Source organism: Streptopelia decaocto, assembly GCF_964273445.1.
Source record: "Streptopelia decaocto genome assembly, chromosome: 12".
NCBI lineage: Eukaryota > Metazoa > Chordata > Aves > Columbiformes > Columbidae > Streptopelia > Streptopelia decaocto.
Genome location: NC_138667.1, coordinates 17,186,352 through 17,206,186, shown reverse-complemented (window position 1 = coordinate 17,206,186; position 19,835 = coordinate 17,186,352). Strand labels below are relative to the sequence as shown.

At 59.2% G+C, this 19,835-nt stretch overlaps 2 protein-coding genes across 6 annotated transcripts in view; both read left to right on the top strand.

Annotated features, from left to right (window-relative positions):
* Positions 1-17,630, top strand: part of CXXC5 (CXXC finger protein 5) — a 67,851-nt gene extending 50,221 nt beyond the window's left edge. For 4 of the 5 annotated variants that reach the window (XM_082063730.1, XM_082063728.1, XM_082063729.1 and 1 more), the window contains 2 exons: positions 10,784-11,844; positions 16,621-17,630. In XM_082063730.1, the coding sequence (XP_081919856.1) occupies positions 11,059-11,844; positions 16,621-16,665 (831 nt within the window). In that variant the 5' untranslated portion in view covers positions 10,784-11,058 and the 3' untranslated portion in view covers positions 16,666-17,630. Of the gene's footprint in view, positions 1-10,783; positions 11,929-16,620 lie in introns of all 5 variants that reach the window. The other variant, XR_014185247.1, reaches the window with a different exon arrangement.
* NDUFA2 (NADH:ubiquinone oxidoreductase subunit A2) overlaps positions 1-19,835 on the top strand; it is a 165,750-nt gene that overhangs the window by 137,625 nt on the left and 8,290 nt on the right. The gene's annotated exons all lie outside the window — the stretch shown is intronic.

Here is a 19,835-nt window from a genome sequence, read left to right as displayed (position 1 = left end):
AAGGCAGACACCCTTCCTCTTGGGCTGGTCCTTGAAGTAGCGTCAAGAACCAAGAGAGCTGTTGGACACCTTCTCTGAAGGAGAGCTTGTTGTGGGGTGGGAGCTCTGCCTGTGCTCCTCTGGCCTCAGAGGCGTTTGCTTGTCGGAGAGCACAGCGTGTGTTCGGTGTAGGGCTCCTTCTTGGCTATGGTCCTGGTTGAAGGTAGAACTTCTCACTTGCAACATCACAGTTGGTCACCGTTGAAGCCCTGGCAGCCAGGATGGGGCTGTTCTTGCTTGCTCACCCTGGGGTGCCCCAGCATCAGGGTTCCCTGGTCACTGGACATGGTGCAAACCCTCCCTGGCTCTGTCGTCCTGGAGGACAGGGAGCTGGCTGCTCCCTGGGCTTCCCCCAGTACGAAAGGGAGAAGCATCATCTCTTTATCCTGGGATGCTCCAGCTCGGCCATTGCATTGGACGCTGCACCAACGTGGTTTCCTTGGCTGCCCTTGCCCTCGAGTGTGTGGACAGGTCGGGAGATCTGTGTCTAGTGCTATGACTGCATGTCACGGGGAAGACAAAAGGGAGAAGGGCAGTGAGGGTCGCAGGAAAATAAGAACTGGTGGAACCAGCGTTTGCGGTGTTCCCCATGGTGAACCGAAATGACACAGCACCTGCAGAGCATCACAGGTCCTGGAGGTGTTGGCAGCAAATGTCCCTGTCTTCTGGTACCCGCTGGCCTTGCGGTGGCAGCTGTCCCTCTGCCCAGGTCTCCAGCACCGTCCTCGTGCTCAGCGTCTCCCAGCCCGGTGTGCAGAGCCCGGCAGGGCTGCCCTGAGCTGTCCCTGGCTCTCTGGTTTCCATCCCACCTCTGGCAGGATCTGCTCGGTTCCGGGGTCACCCGTGGCCTCCCGGCCGTGCTGGGGAGCAGGAAGGTCCCAGGGCGCACGGCAGCGAGCTCGGGCGAGCACTTGTGTCCGAGACAGAGCGCGCTGTGGTTTGCTGTGTATTATTCTGGATTTAAAAGGGAAAAAGTGATTGCTCTTTCCCAGTTCCTGCATTTCCTGAGAGCAGTCTCGCTCCTAGCTTATCTTCAGACAGCCTCAGGGGTATTCCCGTGGAGTTTGGGAGTTTAATCAGGCATTGCTGGGGCATGTGAACTCTGTGTCGAGCCGCCGTTCCCATGGAGGGGAGCGCCTCTTGCAGATATTTGGGTTGGCGAGCCTGGGCTGGGGGCTGGGCTGGCTGGGAACACGCTGCGCCTTTCCTGGGGATGCGGCTGGGAATGGCCGGGGTGACAACCTGTCTGGGGGGTGACAACCCGCCCTGGGGGGTGATGACCCGCGCGGGGGTGGCCTGCGGGCAGGGTGGGTGGTTCCTGGGGCAGTGGGGTTTGGCTTTCGCCCCTCCAGCCCTGCTCTGCCACCTGCCTCCCTTCTTTCCCAGCCTGTGGATTTTCCTTGTAGCGTCCTGGGCAGGGTCCGCTGCTCCTGGCCTGACCCGCCGCCCTCCCCTGGCCCCTCCAGCCCTGACCCAACTCCGCTGCTCATTTTATTTCAGGGGATTTTGAATTCGGCAGAGAAACAGGACCCAGGTGGAAATGCCCGATGCCGGGCTCTGCTTCACTGGTGAAATCGAGCGCTTTTGTTGCTGGCTCTTTAGCAGGCAGTATTTCTTTTTTTGGGGGCTGGATATATTCCTGGCAAGTAAAATGACGGATGCTCTGTTTCGTTTCCAGTGGCAGCGTTTCAGATTCCTTGCTCCAGGGCAGGAGCCGAGCGAACTCCGATTCCAGAGCAGCTCTGGTACCTTGGCAGCTTAAAGGCCACGGGGCTTGCTTAAATGACAAGCCGCACCGAGTGCGGGGAAAGCTCTAGAGAGGCGATTTTGTGCGGTGTGCCCTCCATCTCTTGCAGGAGCGAGAGCCCGCCGAGTGGGGAGGCAGCTTTTTATTGTCTTCGTGCTTCGCAGGCAGACCAGGTGGTGGTGGAAAGGTGATGCACAGAAGGGTGGTGAGCCCGGCCTGGCTGATGAGCAGGGATGCTCCCTGAGTAGATGAGGAGGAGCACAAAGTCTTGGGGCTTGGCTGTGTCTCTTCCCCCTGGAGCTGCTGGACCCCTCGTACCCGGCTTGGCCAGCACCTCCCGTTGTCCCCGGGTTGCAGGAATGGGTGCGGGTCCGGCAGCCCTGGGAGCACCGTCCTGTGGCATCAGGCAGCCCATTGCCAGGGATGCTGGGATGAAGCGTGAGGGATGGAGGTCCATGCACTGGAGGGGGGACAGGGCAGATTGGGGAAGGCTCCTCGGCCACTTTTATCCCACCAGGATGGACACAAAGCGTGCACAGGGCTGCAGGCAGGGCCGGGGGTGGTGCTGGCAGCAGGCTGGGCTTGCCTGTCCCTGCCCGAGTGCCTCTGCCCTTTTTTCTGCTGGTGGATATGACCCCAGCGAGGGGTGCTGGCAGCTGGGCAGTCAGACCTGCCCCCCAAAACCTCTCAAGCCTCTCCAATCCACTGGGGCTACTGGGAGCGATTCCCCCAGGCACCAAGGTGGGCTGTGATGCCTGGGCCATCGGCCCCATTGCTGCAGTGAGCTTTGGCAGTGCTCAGCGAGGCTGTGGGCTGCGAGGGGCTGACCTGGGCTCCCCAAGAGCTGCTGCCCCTCCCAAAACCATGCCGGTCTTCTTCCCCCCGTCCCCAGCCCTGGCCAAGCAGCCTTCCTCCTGTTTCTCTTCTTCCTCCTATTTCCCTCCTGCCAGTGAAGCCAAGCAAAATGCTACGCTGACCAAAAATAACAACCGCCGGCAGATCCAGACAATGGATAAACCCCCGGCGAGGGCGAGGGCGAGGGCGACCCGAATCCTCCCGGAGGAAGACGGGATTATTCGCCGTCCTCTCAGACATCTGTCAATAGCCGCCGTGTACGGACCCCGGCAGCTTTCCGATGGTGCCGCCGCCTCCCCGGTAGTAACTGCGATTCCTCCAAAGCAGTCGCCTTCGGGAGTGGGTTCGTGCGGGGGGCTTGGGGGGGATCACACGCCTTAATCGCACCGGTGCTGAAGCAGCAGGGAACCAGCCCTGCGGGGTGTTACTGGTGTGGGTGGCACAGATGTGTCTTGGATACCCATGTCTTGTTCAGCTCCCAGAGTGGTGCCGGCCAGGCTGGGTGCTCACCGCACCCGTGCTGGCACAGCTCCTGCGCTCGCTTGGTCCGCGGGGTGCAGGCACCCTGGCACTGCTGCCTTTGAGGTGGGGGTCTTCTCACTGTGAGGTTCCCAGCACCCATTAATGACCAAACTCAAATGCACTGACCTGGCCCTGATGCTCTCAAGTGCACGCTCATTCTGCCAATGCACTTCTTGCTCGCCAGTGGTGACGGTGACACAGGGGATGGCGCGGGTGCACCAGCCCATCCCACCACCAGCTCTTCTGGGACCTGGAGCAGCTGCTCTGTTTGTGCTCTGCCACCATGGAGCTGCGTGGTGGGATGTGGAGGAGTGAGGTTTTGAGAGGGCTGGGGGCACAAGAGGACCTCCCCGGGCTGGGGCTGCTCTTGGAGGCGGCACCGGTGGTTTTGGGGCACTGTGGAGGTGTCACTTGGAGGTGGCACTGGTAGATTTGGGCACCATGGAGGTGGCACTGATAGATTTGGGGCTATTTACCATCAAATATTCCCACACGGCTGCACCTACAACTTTTTTTCTTATTTTTAATTACCTTCTTGGAGCTCTATGCCTGCTGATCAGTCTCTCTGTGACCTGGTTGTCAGTTAGACCCCAAGTAATTTACTCTGTAATCACCCCATCTGTTAACAGGAGCGATTCACACGTCTGAGCTTGGCCTTGGCGGGCTGTGTGAGGGTCTCCTGGGGCGAAGCCTTGCCCAGGGCCCCCCAGCCCTTTGCGGAGGCTCTCGGGGTGCCCGTTGTTGCTGGCATCTGTTGCCAGGCAGTGCCTGCTCCCTGTTGACCTTGGGCCATTCAGCCTGGTCTGCTGAAATCACCTTGGGGACCTCCCTTGGTGGAGGCAACGCCAAGGACTAGCTGGACCAAAGCGCTGGGGTCCCTCCAGGAGGGTCTGGGGGCCTTTGGGGTTTGCGGGGGGTTCTGCTGGGCTGGGAGCGATGCTGTGTCTCCAGGGGGGCAGCGGTGGGCGATGCCAGGCGGGGGAGTGGGCGAGCGGCAGAGCCGTGCCACCGCGCGTGAATGTCAGATGCTGCTTGGCTGCGAGCGGGGCTCGTGTGAGCGCAGATCTGTTCAATCCCATTTGGAGGGGGGGGAAAGGCGGGGGGGGCCTTCCTGAAGCTCAATCTGGTAGGTTTTAGTTACAGTCGTTTTAGGATTTGGGCAGCAAATTGGCACAGCTTTGGCACGGGGAGGCGGTGGGGGGATTGATGAGTGCTTGGGAGGGGAGGCTGCCAAGGCTCCCTCGTCCCCCCAGATTGGGGAAGGGGGAGTCTGTGCAGGTGGGGAGCAGCCCCCGGGGCTGAGCAGTGCGGCCGTCACCCTGTTCTCTGGGCAGCAGCTGGACGAGCGGAGGAGGAGGCGTCTGGCGTTGTCCGCAGGGCACCCGCAGCCCCGCAGTGCTCGGGTGGACGCTTCCAATCGTGTTATCTCCATAACCGCCCGGCTCCGGCCGCTCCGAGTGGCAGCGGAGATAAGTGGATTTCCAGGGAGCGCCTGGTCGTCTGACATTTAAGACTCCTTAATCCGTAACCACCACCACCCCGTGGAGCCAGGACGCAGCCACGTTTCCCAGCCGGGCAGCGTGGGGTGGCCTCGGGCGCAGCTCGGTCACTGCGGTGGTGGCTCCGGTGAGGTTCAAGGATGTGCATGGAGGCGGTGGCATCCCTGTGGACATCCTCGTCCTCCCACAGTGGTAACCTCCATGGATGTCCAGGGCACATCGGTGATGGGCTCTGCCTTGCCTGGGTGCATTTCCCTGTGTCAGGCATCCCTGCGTGGCTGTGCCTTACCAGCACGGTGAGCCAGCAGGTTTGGAAGCAGCAGCCATGGGGCTACTTGAGGAAACCCACCACCACCCTTTGCTGGAGCCCACCTGGGGAGGTGGCGTCACCTCCTGCCTCTCCGCTGGTCCCCTGCCGGATGGTGGCACAGCCTCACCGCGCTGTGCCGGGAGGACACGCCTGGCAGGACACATCCCTGGCCCTCGCTGACCAGGCTGCGTGTGCATCCAGAGCTGCTCTTGGGAGACACCACCAGAGCAGAGCGGCTGCCTGTGTGGAGGAGACGGGTGAAAGCCACTCTGTGCACCATGATGATTCGCCATCTGCTTCTAGGGCTAACTCCAGATGCTGGATTTAATCTTCCATAGCCTTTTTAATTCAGGAGTTGGCTTCTTAATGTCCCTCAGTGCCACCTCGGCAGCAGACATGAGCAGAGTGGCTGCCATGACCGGCCCTTCGAAGGATGTTCTGGAGCATGGGAGATGAACTATGTCCATGCGAGTTGCCCATCTGTCGACCCGTCAGACCTATGGCTCGTTAACCTGCAAATGTCCAGCGTGAGGCTTCACATTTCTGACACTGCCCAAACCTCCCCCAGGCCTGGGTGTCCTCGTCTGGAGAAAATGCAGTGGGTGATGGTAACTTCCATGGTGCATCCAGGAGTCGATCTTCTGGCTGGACCAGTTTTGGGGAGGATGACTGGGAAGAGCAGAGCTTGGGGGCTGTTGGGTTGACAGAGGTTGCAAACAGCGTGGGTGATGAGTGTGCTTGTCTTTGCCTCAGGGTGTCCGTGCCTGGTTATCACACGCTGTGCTCTCCCTGAATGGATCTCCTCCAGGGACATTCAGCCTTGGCAAATTGCTGCTTGATTTTTCCCTTGGTTCACCTTGTTTCTCCGTGCGGCTTTGGCAGAAGCAGCAGCCCAGAGGTGACAGTGCCATGGGTCTGTACCCTGCCTGGCTGGGACCCCAGCAGCTCAGGACTTGCTGGTGCTTCCCTCTACGGTCAGAGAGGTCCAGTAGCCCTTTGGTCTGGCACCTGCTGCCTGACTTCTGCTTGGTGAAGCTGTGATGAGATGTCACCACTGGCTTTGACTTGACCCATCTCACCCAGTGGAGGGAGCAGCAGGTCGACTGCTGTGTGAACTGGGTACCGGGCAGCTGAGCCGGGTGTTGTGGCGCTGGGGCTGGAGCTGCCTTGAACCTTGTCCTGGTGTTGTTTGTTCTCCTGAGCCTTTGACCTGGGTTGCAGCTGGACCCTCTGACTCATGCTGGTGCTGCAGTGCAGTGGTCCTGTCCTACCTACTGGCTTTTCTCATCCCAGGGTGTGTTTCAGACACCAGGATGCCTCAAGGATGTCTTGGGACTCCTACCCTGCAGTGCTGGCCACCCCGAGGTCGAGTCTGTGGCTGTTGGCCAGTGCAGTTGAGGAGCATGGGGCCCACCTCTGGCCCCCTCTGGAGCTGCGGGTGGTTCCTCCAGTTGGGCAGGTGCCTCCGGCCTTGGAGAGGGATGGGTGCGGGTGGTGGACGCCATCCTTACCTCTGCCCGTGGTGCAGCCAAGTCTGTCCATCCATCCTTCTGTTCATCCGTCCATCACCAGGACTTTCCGAGGGAGGTGGGAGCCGCCCTGGGCGGGCGGCCATGTGGTTAAGGGGGAGGAAGCGGGGACAAAAACCCAGCGGAGGGGACAATTACCGCCTTTCTCAAGGCTGAAAAGACGACGGAGTCCCTTCCGTCCTCTGTCTGCTCTGAGCGGACAAACCCGCCGCCCCTGGTGCCCACCCAGTGCCCAGGGATTAGAAAAAAGCCGAACTTTTATTTTCTCCCTTTGTCTCCAGAGCCCGGGAGCAGCTCAGCTTCGCCTTTGCTGCTTTCTTCTCCCTTTACGGCCGTGTCTGTGCACGGCTGACCAACCGGAGGCTTTCTGGGAGGAGGTTGATTTATTTAAAATTAAAGGAAAGCAGAACTTCTTTCTCGAAGGCGAGACTTTTTACATTGGCAGGAGCTGATGGCTTTCCAGCGATGCAGTGAAATAACACAGAGGAGGGGGCTGGAAATGGCAGTTTGTCATTTTTTTAATGAGAAATGAAGCTCCTCTCCTACTGCCCCCCTTACAGTGAATGGTGCCCATCAGCAGGGAGACTCAGTCCATCAGATGGGGATGGTTTCTATGGGTGCTGGACCTCCAGTGATCCTTTTGTGCCCTTTTTTTTTGTTGGAGCCATTAGGACTGTTGCAGCACGGTCCCGAGGGCAGCGCTGTGCTGGGATGCAGGAGCTGTGGGGCAGAGTGAAGGGGGATGTGGGGGTGCTGGGCAGCGCTGGGGGGAAGAGAGCCCCCTTTTCCCCCTGAGCACCGGATAGCACTGCTGCCTTGTCCCGGCCAAGCATTCTGGGGTGCAGGTTTTTGGGGTGACCCACAGAAGTGGTTTTGGGTGGGAGTGGGCAGGGTGAAGCGGGTGACACTCAAGTGACAGTCTGGCCTGGGTGCTGTAGCTCACTGATCGCCCTGAGGCACCCGACTTTCAGGCTCTTCCCACAGCTGCTGGCTCAGCCTGTACCTGGGGTGAGCGGGGTCCTGCAAAGGGCCGGGGACGCCCCGGGGTGGGTTGGGGCCTCCCGACCTTGGTGGTGTCCCCTTGAACCCTGGCGTCCCTCCAGGCTGCTAAGCTGCTGGTGCAAAGGCCCGGGCGAGGGAGCCCATCACGTGCCCCTTAATGCCGCTGGACTAAGCACCTTCTGACAGGGACCCAGATGACGCTGCCGTCACCTTCCCATGGGATGGGGGCTGGAAGAGGGGCAGAAACAGGATGGGGGGGCTCTTGCGGTCTTTACTCGGGTCAATCATAAAGAAGGGATTAAGATCATTCATTCCTCCCCCCGCTGCAATTAGCAATCCAGACGGGCAGAGGCTGGCAAGGAGCGCCTGAGATGCCTGCTGCACTAGGTGGTCCCCCGGTGTTGGGGTGCGTGGAGCACCCCCTTTGTGCAAATTAGCCAGGCACCCCATGGCAAACTGGTCCTGGGGTGCCTGTGGGGGACAGCGTGGGGACACACCTGCCACCGCGGGTGAACACGAGCTCTGGGGGCTGGGGGGCAGCGCCAGGCGGTCACACACGGCAGGAGCTGGCGACGGCAGAGCGGTGGCTGGGACAATGGCAGGGCTGTGCGGTGGCACTGCTTGGCACAGCTCAGTACCGTTCGGCACGGCTGGGCACAGCTGGGCACAGTTCGGTACAGCACCCTGTGCCAGCAGCCGGGCACAGCCTTGCGCGGCTGCGCCTGAGGGGAACACAGCGGTGTGCCCTTGTCCCCGGAGGTGACAGGGCAGCTGCGCTGGGTGGACCGGGGTGGTCTTGTCGCACAGTGCCACCAGCCACAGTGGTGGGTGCTTGGGGTTCTGTGCTCCAGGCTCTGCAGCCATCAGTGCTGGTCAGAGGAGGCTGTGGCTGGTGGGCGCTGGGAGCTGCTGGCACCCAGTTTAGGCAGCAGGGTGGGACCAGCGGGCAGCTGCCTGCTAGAGCCAGCTGGGGAAGGCCGGCCGGTACCGCTGGCTACAGATGTGAAATGACGGAGACAATGACCAACAGTGTCCCTCCAGTCAGCGCTTCGGCACCTGGACCCCGCCACGCTGTGCTGTGGGGCTGGGGATCCCCTTGGTGTGGCGGCGAGCCCCCGGCGGGCACAGCTTGGGCGCTGTGCCAGGGCGCTGTGAGCTGAGCTCCTGCTCTCTCTTCTGCTCTGCTCCTGGCTAGGCCGGAGACCCTGGTTAATGCCGCGTCAGCACCACGGTTACAAGACCATGAGGCCGGTAAATCCCAGGCCAACCGTCCCGATGCTGGCTCCCTGCTCGGCGGCCGAGCTCCCGCCACGCCGCGGGACGGAAGAGGCGCAGGGCCGCAGGAAAGGCGGCCGCGGGCAGGCGGCAGATAACGCCGCCGGGTGCTTTATCTCACATCCTCCCGTCCGGTGCTTTTCCTGCCGCGCTCCCCACTCCAACCCTGGCGCCCGGTGCTTTTGGTGTTAAGGTGTGACCCATCCTGACGCCTCCAGGGATGGGTTCCCCGTCTCCCCAGCCGCTGGGGTGGGTGCCCCAGCTGCATGGCGGTGGCTCACCCACACTGCCAGCACTCATGTGGGGGGCACCCTGGCCCGCTCCTCGTGTCCCCCCGCCTGGCTCGGGGAAGGGCATCCTGTCCTGCCGCCGCAGCCCTCCCTCCCCACGTGGCCTGGCCAGCTCCAGGCTGGAACCCGAGCCCTGCATCGATCCGCGCTGCGTCTCAAATCCCGCAGCAGCTGAAGCAAGCGGTTTTTGTGCGAGGGCGGGGAGGTTTCTCTGCAGGCGAGCTGGCTCTGGCACTGGGCTGACACGGGCTGTCTTCCTCCGCCAGCGCTGTGGTGTTTGGCGCAGGGACCTTGTCCCCGTCAGCGCCGTAATGGCGATGGCTGCAGCTTGGCCTCTGAGCTGTGTCCATGGGGAAGGGTCCGGGGCTGTAGCAGGGCTGGGGTTGCATTGCAGCTCGGCTGTGACAAAGGGGATACAAAGGGTAATGGATGAGCAGGAGCGGGGTCCAGGGATGCCCCTTGCTCTGCTGCATCGTCCCCCGGCAGGAGCAGGAGTCCCGGCAGAGCTTTCTGCACATGGCCACATCCCTGCCCGGACTCTGGAGGCTGCTGGGGTGGAGGGACAGGGTGGGCGAGGGGCCTCCTCCCGGCGCTGCCCTCCCCCAGCTGCTGCTGGGGTGGGGACGTGGGTTCCTGCTCCGCTAAGCCCTGCAGCTTTTCTCCTCTAAAGCCTGATTACTCCGGCGGTGCCTGTGCGTGCGTGCGTGCTCGGGAGGGGAGGAGGAGGAATTTCACAACAACAAGTGTTTGCAGCCACGCTGGGCCCAGCTGCCCTGGAACCGCCTCAGGGACGGCGGCATCGCCCCCATTCTGGGGAGTGGTGCTGAGCGGGGCTCTTGCTGTCACCGCTGAGCCCCTGCCTCTGCTGGAGTGGCTGGGTGCCCGCGGTGGGCGAGCGGGCAGAGAACGCCGGGGCATGGCAGGAGGTCAGCACTGGGGCATGGAGGTGGATGCTCTGGCTCCCTGGGGGCTTTGAAGGTGGATGCTGCAGCTTCTGATGGGGTTTGGAGGTGGACACCAAGGCTGCCCATGGGACTCGGAGGCAGACGGTGCAGCTCTTGGTGGGGTTTGGAGGTGGACGCTGCAGTTCCCTATGTGTCTTCCTTCCCCTGCCCAGCGCTGGTGTGCAGTGCTGGCCTGTGGACAGGGGTCCAGGACAAGGAGGAGGAAAAGGAGGAGGAGTGGGAGGGTGAGGGGCACAGCTGAACCTGAGCTGGGTGAGCAGCATCATCCCGGGGAGTGTGGGACGCAGCCCTGCAACCTGCCAGCTCTTTGGCACCCAGCCGGGGGACGTGGGTGGCCGCAGGGTGGGGAACTGAGCGCCCCTCGCACGAGCTCTGGCTGCCGGCTCGGGAACATCCCATGGGCGCCTGCGGCCCTGTCCGGCGTGGGGCCACACGCCGCTGGAGTGGAGCAGGAGATGAGCCCCGTGACTGCCCCGGAGCTGCGGCCCCTGGGGGAGGAGAGCCGGGCACACAGAGCCTTTAAGCATCACGATGCCATTGCTACCAGGCCAGGACTTCCCCAGTGACCCCCCAGTTCTGTCTGGATGGCGACGCTTTTAAAGAGCAGCGGAACGGATCCCCACCGAGGTCCGTTCCCTGGAGTTCCTTTGTTCGTGGTGCTGAGACTTCCATGGCAGGGGGAGGAAGGGCCGCTTTGAAAAGCCCGTTGGCTCTTGCCAGCGCTAACTCTCTTTTCTTTTCCACTTCCAGAGCCGCGTGTTGTGTACCAGAGCCGCAGAGTATGTCTGTGCACTGAGATCGGACTGAAACCCTCGGCAGCCGGCGCTGGAGGAGACGCCTTGTTGATGAACGTTCCCATCTGAGCATTCCCTGGCGGCTGCTGCTACCAGAAGGGCTTTGGGGGTCTTTCGCTTTGGCATTGGGGGTGGGTTTTGGGGTTTTTTTTGCATTTGCCTTTTTTTTTTTTTTTTAATTTATTTTTTTTTACATTTTGGGTTTGGTTTTGTTATTGTGCTCTGGGCACCATGTCAAATTCGGGCTCCCATCAAGACACTGGGAACAAGCCAGAGACCGAAAAAAATAACCAAGATGACTCTCAACCCCCTGTCAACTCCGAGAGGAGGAACAAAAGTGGAATAATAAGTGAACCTTTGAACAAAAGTCTTAAGAAGTCCCGTCCACTCTCCCACTATTCCACCTTTGGTAGCAGCAGCTCGGTAAGCGAACATTCAGAGAAAGGCAACCTCTTAGCTAATGGCAACGAAGCGACTGTGGATAAAAGTCATTCTACCTCAAAGCACAAAAACATCTCTAGTATGCTGAGCAAATTAGACCGGGTGTCAGAGCTCTCCGCAGAAGGACAGACCGCCCTACAACAGTTTGCTCAGTCGACAGAAATGCTCAAAAGAGTGGTACAGGAGCATCTTCCTCTAGCGAGCGACCACGGGACTGGTATCTCTGACATGGAGGCAGTCTCAGCTGCAGAGACAATGAACGGCCCCTCTGATTTTCCTTACCTGGGGGCTTTTCCCATCAACCCAGGCCTTTTCATTATGACCCCTGCCGGCGTGTTTCTGGCAGAGAGCGCGCTCCATATGGCTGGCTTGGCAGAGTATCCCATGCAGAATGAGTTGGCATCTGCCATCAATTCGGGGAAAAAGAAACGGAAAAGATGCGGCATGTGCCCGCCCTGCCGAAGACGGATAAACTGCGAGCAGTGCAGCAGTTGTAGGAATCGCAAAACTGGCCACCAGATTTGCAAATTCCGAAAATGTGAAGAACTCAAAAAGAAGCCTTCTGCAGCACTGGAGGTAACCGGCCCCTCTCAGGCACCCTAACCCCTCCTCGGGCTGCGCTCCTGGGTTCGGATCTTGCCCTAGATAATAAAACACCTGGTACTTCTTACTTTTTTATTTTTCCCTTTTCCATTAACAGTTCTCACAGTGAGATGTGTGCTCTGCCCAGTGCCCCCAGTCCCTGCCCTCCCTTATGTACTGGGGTTGGTTGGCCTGGGGAGGAGGGCTGGGGTCTTCCCCTGGGGTCCCTGGGTGCAGGGGGCTTTACTCTCCCCTTCGCAAGCACGGGCAGCAGCGGGTCCTGCTTGAATTCAGTGCTGGTATCCCTTGTCCTGGGGGGCTGTGGCTCCCCAAGCCATGGAGCAGCTTCTGACCCGGCCATGGGGATGCAGGAGACAGCTTTTCGGGGCAGAGCTTCAGGGTAGTCGGTGGCGGTGAGACCCACGGCCACGGTGCGGCCAGAGTCCAGCCCCTTCGCGCTGAGCGGGAGCAAAGGGGTGCTTGGTTTGGGGTGGGAAATGGCTGCAGTGTGTGCCAGGCTGTGCCGGGTGTCCCTGGGCCGGTGTCTGTGCAGGCGGCCAGGGTGAGTCCCTGCGGCACTCGCTGGGGGTCCCAGTGTCCCCAGTGTGAGGCTTTCGCGACATACTCAGGCTGTCACCGCCTGCCACCAGCACAGACTACATCCACCTGTGGGTGTTGCCGTTGGCCGAGAGCCGCTGCCAGCCGCCACTGGGTTGAGGTGGTGATGGCCAAATCTGCCGGGGAGGTGTGATATTCGCGTGGGGGGCGCTGGAAAAGTCCGGTGACTCGGGTCATCGTGTGGGTCTGAAATTCAGCCAGGGCCGTGGGCAGCTGCGGTGGCGTGGTGTGGCATTCCATGGCATGGGTGAGGCACAGAGACACGTTGCGAGGGTTGTGCAGGGGCACGCTGCTCTGGCAGAGCTTTCGCTGGGCCAAGACCCATCAGCTGGGTCCCCCGTGTGTTAGAGTTAAGCCAGGTTTGATTTTTCTGGGAACTGATCTTGCCATCGGTTATTCTTCCCACCGTGGAGCACATCCCCTGAGCTGGTGAGGGCTTAAAGTCACCCAGACATCAGCTGGATCGGGCATCCTGGCGCAAGGGCATTGCCCATCCTTTGGTTGTCCCGAGGAGACAACCCACCGTTTTCATAGCCACGCTGTACGTTTTTCAATTAGCATCAGCTCTGAATGAATAGTGAAGGAGAAAAAAAAAAAACCTGTTTGGGCGGTGGGGATGAGGAGAGGGGGACTGTGTCTTTCAAAAGCCGCTGTATTGCTAAATTATATTCTTGTTCTAATTTGCTGAGTCAGTGATCTGGAAAAAGGGAGAAAGGGAAAATAAAAAAGTTCATCTTTTCCGAACAGTCCTAAATCGGGTCAATAGACTTGGAGCTCGAAGCAGCCGGAGGAGCTGCTCCCTTCTCCCAGCGCTGCTCCGGGCCTGGAGATGATAAATAGCCCATGAAAAAGTCACCCCCTTGATTGGTTTCCCCATCATGTGGCTGGCTGAGAAATTGAAGCCACTGAAACAGGGCTCTTCATGTGACAGAGTTGGACCCCACTGAGGGTGGGTCTCCATCCCTCCTGGGCACAACCATAGGTGTGTTGAGGCTGAAGAGATGCTGTGCTGGTGGGGATGGATGCCTGCGCAGATGTGGGTTGCTCCAGGGCATCACCATCCCCTTTTCAGAGCAGATCCTCCCCTCTGTCAGGATATCCACTTGTGCAGTGTATTGGTGTTGATAGAGTTGACTGAGATTGTGGCCATATGTAGCTGGGTCAGGGATGCTGGGACCCCTGCTGATGTCCGAAGGCCACCTGGGTAAACGACTGGGTTTTTAGGCCTCGCCCCATGTCAGCCAGCATTGGCAGTGCGTTTCATTGGGCCAACCCTAGGGCAGCCACTGGCACCTGCCTTGTGGTGGAGACTCATCTGGTGACAGATAAACTCTGGACTCCATGGACTGCTGGTCCTGGTGGGGCATCATCACACCATAGTGCTGATGCTGGCACAGGAGAAGGCTGTTTGGTGGCCTTTTATATGGGGCTGAAAAGTTCACAGGGCTTTATGAAGCATCATCCTGCTCTGCGGGGACCTGTTCCATTGCCTAGGAGAATGGCAGTGGTGGTGACTCTGGTCTGCCAGCCCTGCATGTTCAGAGAGGCATCCTTGGGAGCCCAGACAGGGGCCATGGCTGTGGTTAAACATTGATCTAAAATCAAGCAGGAAAAAAATTAGAATTAAACGTTTATGACAGCGTAAAAATTGGGGTAACTTCCTCTACCACTGTTAAGCTTTATCTGAACATCCACAGAGCACAAATAACCGGTCGCCACTGACGTCCCGGTGCGGTGGTGGCCAGCTGAGGCTGCTGAGGCAGGTTGGATGCTCAGAGCAGGCAGCAGCGTGTCCCTGCCCTGACCAGGCTCCTCCAGGCTCTGTCAGGGCCAGCAACCCCTGGAGTTGTTATGGGGGCCGGTGGCCAACCCTGGACAGGTTGCCATGGGCTTGTCTCCAGAGCTGTAGGTCACACAAAGGTCATGGATAGTAGGGATTTGACTTGATAGAGCTGTTCTCCATCTGGAGAAGCCTTGGTGAAGTGCCTTGGTGTCCCAGCTAATGCTGCTGTAGAGTCACCACCCTCGTATGAGTCTCAATGGAGAGAGACTTTTCACCAGGGCCTGTTGTGACAGGACAAAGGGAAACAATTTTAAACTGAACATAGGGAAGAAATGTTCTATGATGGGGGTGATGAGACACTGGGACCGGCTGCCCAGAGAAGTTGTGGTACCCCATCCCTGGATGTGTTCAAGGCCGGGTTGAACATGGCTTTGAGCAACCTGGTCTAGTGGAAGATGTCCCTGCCCATGGTGGTGGTTGGACTGGATGGTCTATGAAGGTGTCTTCCAACCTAAAGCCTCCTGTGATTTCTTGATTGTGGGGACAAGGGCGGGATCTATCCTGGGCATCCATGTTAGAGCTGGTTGTCTATTTTCCTTCAGTAATGGAGTGGCGGAGGTGTCTAAGGTGATCCGTATCAGACATCAAACCAATGGGTCCTCTCAGACCCATTGGGAGCTCCTCCCTTTGTTCCTCTCTCCTGGGATGATGTACCTCAGTAGATGGCCCTTGCTGGCAAGTCCGTCACACTCAGCCCTGCAGGTCCTGCATCCCACACCTTGGGCGGGATCCAGCATTGCCGATGTGCTGTGCCACAGCCCAGGGCATGGTTGGCCAGAGGCACTTGTGTCTTCCCCAGATGCCAGGTTACGTATTGCAGAGACCTTTGGGGAAGTGCTGATGCCTACAGCTCTCTGCCTGTTGGCTGCCCCAGCTCAGTTTGCCCTGAGGACCAGATACAGTCTAGGAGCAGGAGAAGGTGCAGCCTGTCAGCAGCCCAGCTGGGCATCACCATCTCTTGCCCTTTCTTGCCTTTTATGCCCCCTCCCCTTGCCCAAGCCCCATGTTTGGGTCATGGTGTCTGTGGAAGTGAGCACGTTGGGGTCCCTCCCTCATGGCTGGGGGGCACACACTGCCCTGGTTACTCCTTGAGGCTTAGTGGGTGTCTTCAGCCAAGAGAAGGACCCTATCAGAGCTGGCTGGCTCCTGCGTGGGGTTAGGGACCCGAACGTGGCATGGTTTTGATTGTTGGGACAACACGAGGTGCCCTAGCCCTGCACAATGCCTGGAGCTGGTGCTGGAGCTGAGGCTGGCTGTCCCCGCCAACGCCCTGTGGCAGTCCAGCTGCTGCCCCGTGCCTGTCACCGCAGCCTGTGGCTTGTTTCCCGTTGGTTTCTCTTGTTTGGAAATGCAGGAACTGAAGGGCCCTCTGAGGCACATCCTTGTCGTGGTTGTGTGGCCCTATCTGCTGGCTAGCATGGCTTGGCCTTGCTTGGGGGCTGTTGGCACTGAGAGATGTTGTGGTCCTTGCGTACTCCACCCATGGTCTCATGAACATTGCACAGGCTTCCTACTCCATCCATCTGGGAAACGTTCTCCCTCCAGAGGACCACAGAGCCACTGGGGCCATTGGCCCACACCACCTTTCCTGGAGGTGGCTTCAAAGAGGTCTTGGCTGTTGTTGGGCGCTTTGTTTTGTGTTGGATTGGGCCCAGTGGGACTCATCCCTCTTCCCCTGCAAGATGCCTGGAGGTCCCCTGTGGTACTTGGGTCTGCTTTACTGGAGACAAGGTTGTTCATCATGGCTGGGTGGCAGCAGCATGATGTCCCCTGTATCCCGAGCTACTCCTGGGTCTGGTGTCCCCAAGCCCAGCCAGTTCACTTCTGCCTCAGTTTCCCCCCTAAATGCCCTCCTAAACCCAGCTGTTGGCTGGGCTTCTGTCTCATGGATGCCTGTCCGTGGCAGGGAAGGTGGGGCTGGCAGTGAGGGGTCCACCATGCTTGGCCATGCCGGCTCACCACGGCCCAGCCATTGTGCTCGCTATCGGCCGAGGGGAAGTCGGGGGCCGCGCCATTGTGCCGGCTGCGGCGCGGGGACACAGGAACAATGGCTGAGCTGCTGTGCCGGGGAGGGGGGGCAGTGGGGGGAGCCCCGGCTTCCTCTGGCCACCATCCCGGCATTTGCCGGTGGGCTGGAAACCTCAGGATGCGCGGCTGTGCTGGGGGGTGCTGAGCCCGGGCTGGTGCCAGAGCCTGTGCTGGGGATGGAGCAGGGGGGTGCACAACCCCGGTGCCACACGGCTGTACCGGACCCGACCTAACGCCTTGTCCCTTCTCCTGCCCCCCTCCCTGTCTCTCTTCCTTTCCAGAAGGTGATGCTTCCCACAGGAGCCGCATTCAGATGGTTCCAGTAGGAACGGGGATCCCAAAGCTCTGTCATCCAAGTGCAATGTCACTGCTTGCTTGTGTTGTCTCAGGCAAGGGATTTTGGCTGAAATGAATGGATGCACCTGTGTCTCTTTAGAACCAAAAATATTTTCTCGCAAATCTCATTCCTGTTTTTATAATTTTTTTTTTTTTTTGCGTTCGTTTTAACATCTTCGAGTCCTAGTCAGACATTTAACTGCTTTTCAAATAAAAATAATTAAAAGAAAAAAACAATGGATCTGTAAAGTACCAAGACTTAATAGACAGAGTATGGACAATCAGTTTCTTTCTGTGTTTTGGTGTTGATGTTGTTTATGTGTGAAAGATGCAGTACTTGTGTAGGGAATGTAAATTTACAGTAACCTTTTTAAATCTAGTTACTAATAAGCACTACTGTAATTTAGCACAGTTGTTTAATTGCACCCTCATTTATACTTTTTATTTGATTCTTTCCCATCATACAATAGAGTGGATAGTTTCTAGAATGCCTCAACTTCATGTTTATAAATGAGAATATGTTTAAAGCGATGTAGTATCCCTTTTCCTAGCCATTCACCTATGTAAGTTTAACCCGCAAGAGGTTCGGTATAAAAGGTGGAAGAAAACAATTGCTACACAACCGGCTGTCTTTGAAAAAGATAAAAAAAGGAAAAAAAAAAGAGAAAAAAAGTCATTGTTAGTTTATTAATATAGAACAAGAAACACTGCGTACAGAAAAACCTCCTAATTGCAATGGTTTACTCCTAGAAGTAATTTTTGTAAACTTACTGAAGTTAAAAATCAAAATAAAAATAATATTGCAGGACCTGTGCTGAAGCAGTTACGAAAAGTGATATTTCTCTTCTGTTCAAATCCCCGTCTCTCCAGCTCTCTCTACATCATTAAATTGAAATGCTGTTTGTAATGTTTTAGCGATCCAGGCTGTTTTTGTGAATAAAATGAATGCATGTTTTGTGTCATGATTTACAGCTTTGTTATTTCTCTCCCACCCCCCTCTCCAGCCGTCCCGGCCCCCCAGTGCTGATGGCGGCCGGTCCCCCGTGCCCCCACCTGCCCCTGTCCCCACTGCTGCCAGACGCGGTCCCCGCCAGGTCCCCGGGGATCTTGCCGGTGCCGTCGCACGGTGGTGGCTGGTGCGGGCGGGATGGTGCGATGGGACGGTGCGATGGGCTGAACCGGAGCCACCCCGGCTGCCCAACCCGCAGGGTTAATCCCGCAGCAGCTGGGCTCAGCCAGCCCTGGCTCCTCCCGCAGGTATTTCCCATCTTGACCCGCCTGGAGTTGTACCGAGGAGCCCAACACCATTTGTTTTTGGTAAAACAATATCATTGACGTACCACGGAGAGCCGCAGTGGGGCTTGTTTTGTCGCGACACGTCCAGAACGCGCTCCTAAAGGTGAGTGGGCTCAGGAGGCCGAGGGGCTGGTGCAGCCGATGGTTTTCTGGTGTGGCCAGCGTGGCCGGCACTGGGTCAGTGGGAGCTCTTGCGGACGGAGGGCACGGTGGATGGGCTCAGCCACTGCCGGTGCTTGGTGCTTGGCATCGCGCTGGCAGGTGGGCTGTGTGTCCCCTGCCACGCCTGGGGGGGTCTCCTGGCCACACGGGCAGGGTTGTCCCAGCCTGGAATCTGCCTGGGCCTGGCAGCGCTGGCTCTGCCTCCCTGGGACAAGGTAGCCGGAGCCTTTGTCTCTGGCTCTGGCCAGTGTTTGGGACAGCATCTGTTGGCCAGACGTGTGCCCGCAGGAGAGGGGGGTGACAGTGATGTGTGCGCCCCATCCCTGCTGGGCAGTGACCTGCTGGGACTAAGTGGAAAGTCTTTGGGGAAAATTGCCCCAAATGCGCCCCCCAGCATCCCCCACCTGGCCGCCCCACAGCTCCCGGGGATTTGTAGCCTGTCACCCAGGTCATACTGGTGGCTGAGCCCAGGGGTGCTTGTGGGGACACCTGGAGCTCACTGTGACGGTGATGGGGCCAGGCTGGCGTGGGGAGGGACAAAGCTGAAGGCTTGCAGGGGCAGACGGACCCTCTTGCACCCCAGGAGTGCTCTGGTCATGGCAACCCAGAGCGGGCCCCGGCCGGAGCGGCACTGGCCAGGGGCTGCGGGGAGCTGGTCCCAGTTCGTGCTGCTTGGGCAACAGCCGAAATCACTTAGCAGGAATGTGCTAGGGGGGGTGTTACGGGAAAAAGGAGTCTGGCTGTTTTTTTATGACTGTGGCTAACGGCTGGGACTGTGTGAACGCACAGTCCTGGCACCTGGGGGGACCCAGCCCCCACCCCATGCTGGGAGAGTGTCCTGGGAGCGGCATGCAGGGCCCCTGGCCCAGCCTTCCGTGACCCCCGGGGGTGGCGTGGGGGGCTGATTCATCCCACCAGCAGCCAGAACTGGGGGCTGCCCCACAGAATGGTGTCCCTGTCACCACGCCAGGGCTGTGCTCGGTGCTGCGGGTGCAGTGCAGGGGCTGCCATCGTGAAGGTGCCGCTGGGGCAGCTGCAGATGCGGCAAACCAGGCTGTGCCACACTCTGCTGCCTGCCCCGCCAGGGACACCAGTGTCCCCACCTCTGCTCTCCCACACCCAGGAAGCTACAAGCACAGGGCGTGTGTCCTAAATCACCCATTGGGCATGTTGTGGCAGCCCAAACCCGCCCTGGAGCCCTGCATGGAGGTGTGGGGCAGCACCCGGCCCCTGTTGGGGGAGCACAGGGGGGACGGTGCGGCTGCTCTGCACGGTGCCGCTGCCTGGACAGGCTCGGGCTCGGAGATGGTGCCCTGCCGGAGCCCCTGCCCTAGTGCCACAGCGAGCCCAGTGGTGCCATTGCCTGCGTGCTCCTCCGGCCAGTGCACTGCCAGGGGACACGGGCTCTGCTGGGACCCTGGGTGTCAGCGGGGGAGGTGGGCACTGCTGGGGAGGGCAGCCACAGCAGAACAAACGGTGCTTGCAGGGAGGACGTTGGCATTAGCAGGGGATGAGGAGAGCAGAGACTTCCCACCATGGGAAAACAGCTTGGGGAGAAAGGACAGAGCCAGAGGGATGCAAACCCTGCCTGCAAGTGGGGTGGGGAGGTGGGAGATGGGGTGCTGGGGTTGTGGGCTGGCTCCTCCACCTCAGCTGTACCTCCTCTCCATGCTGGGCTGCATCTGCACCTCCCCGGTGCATG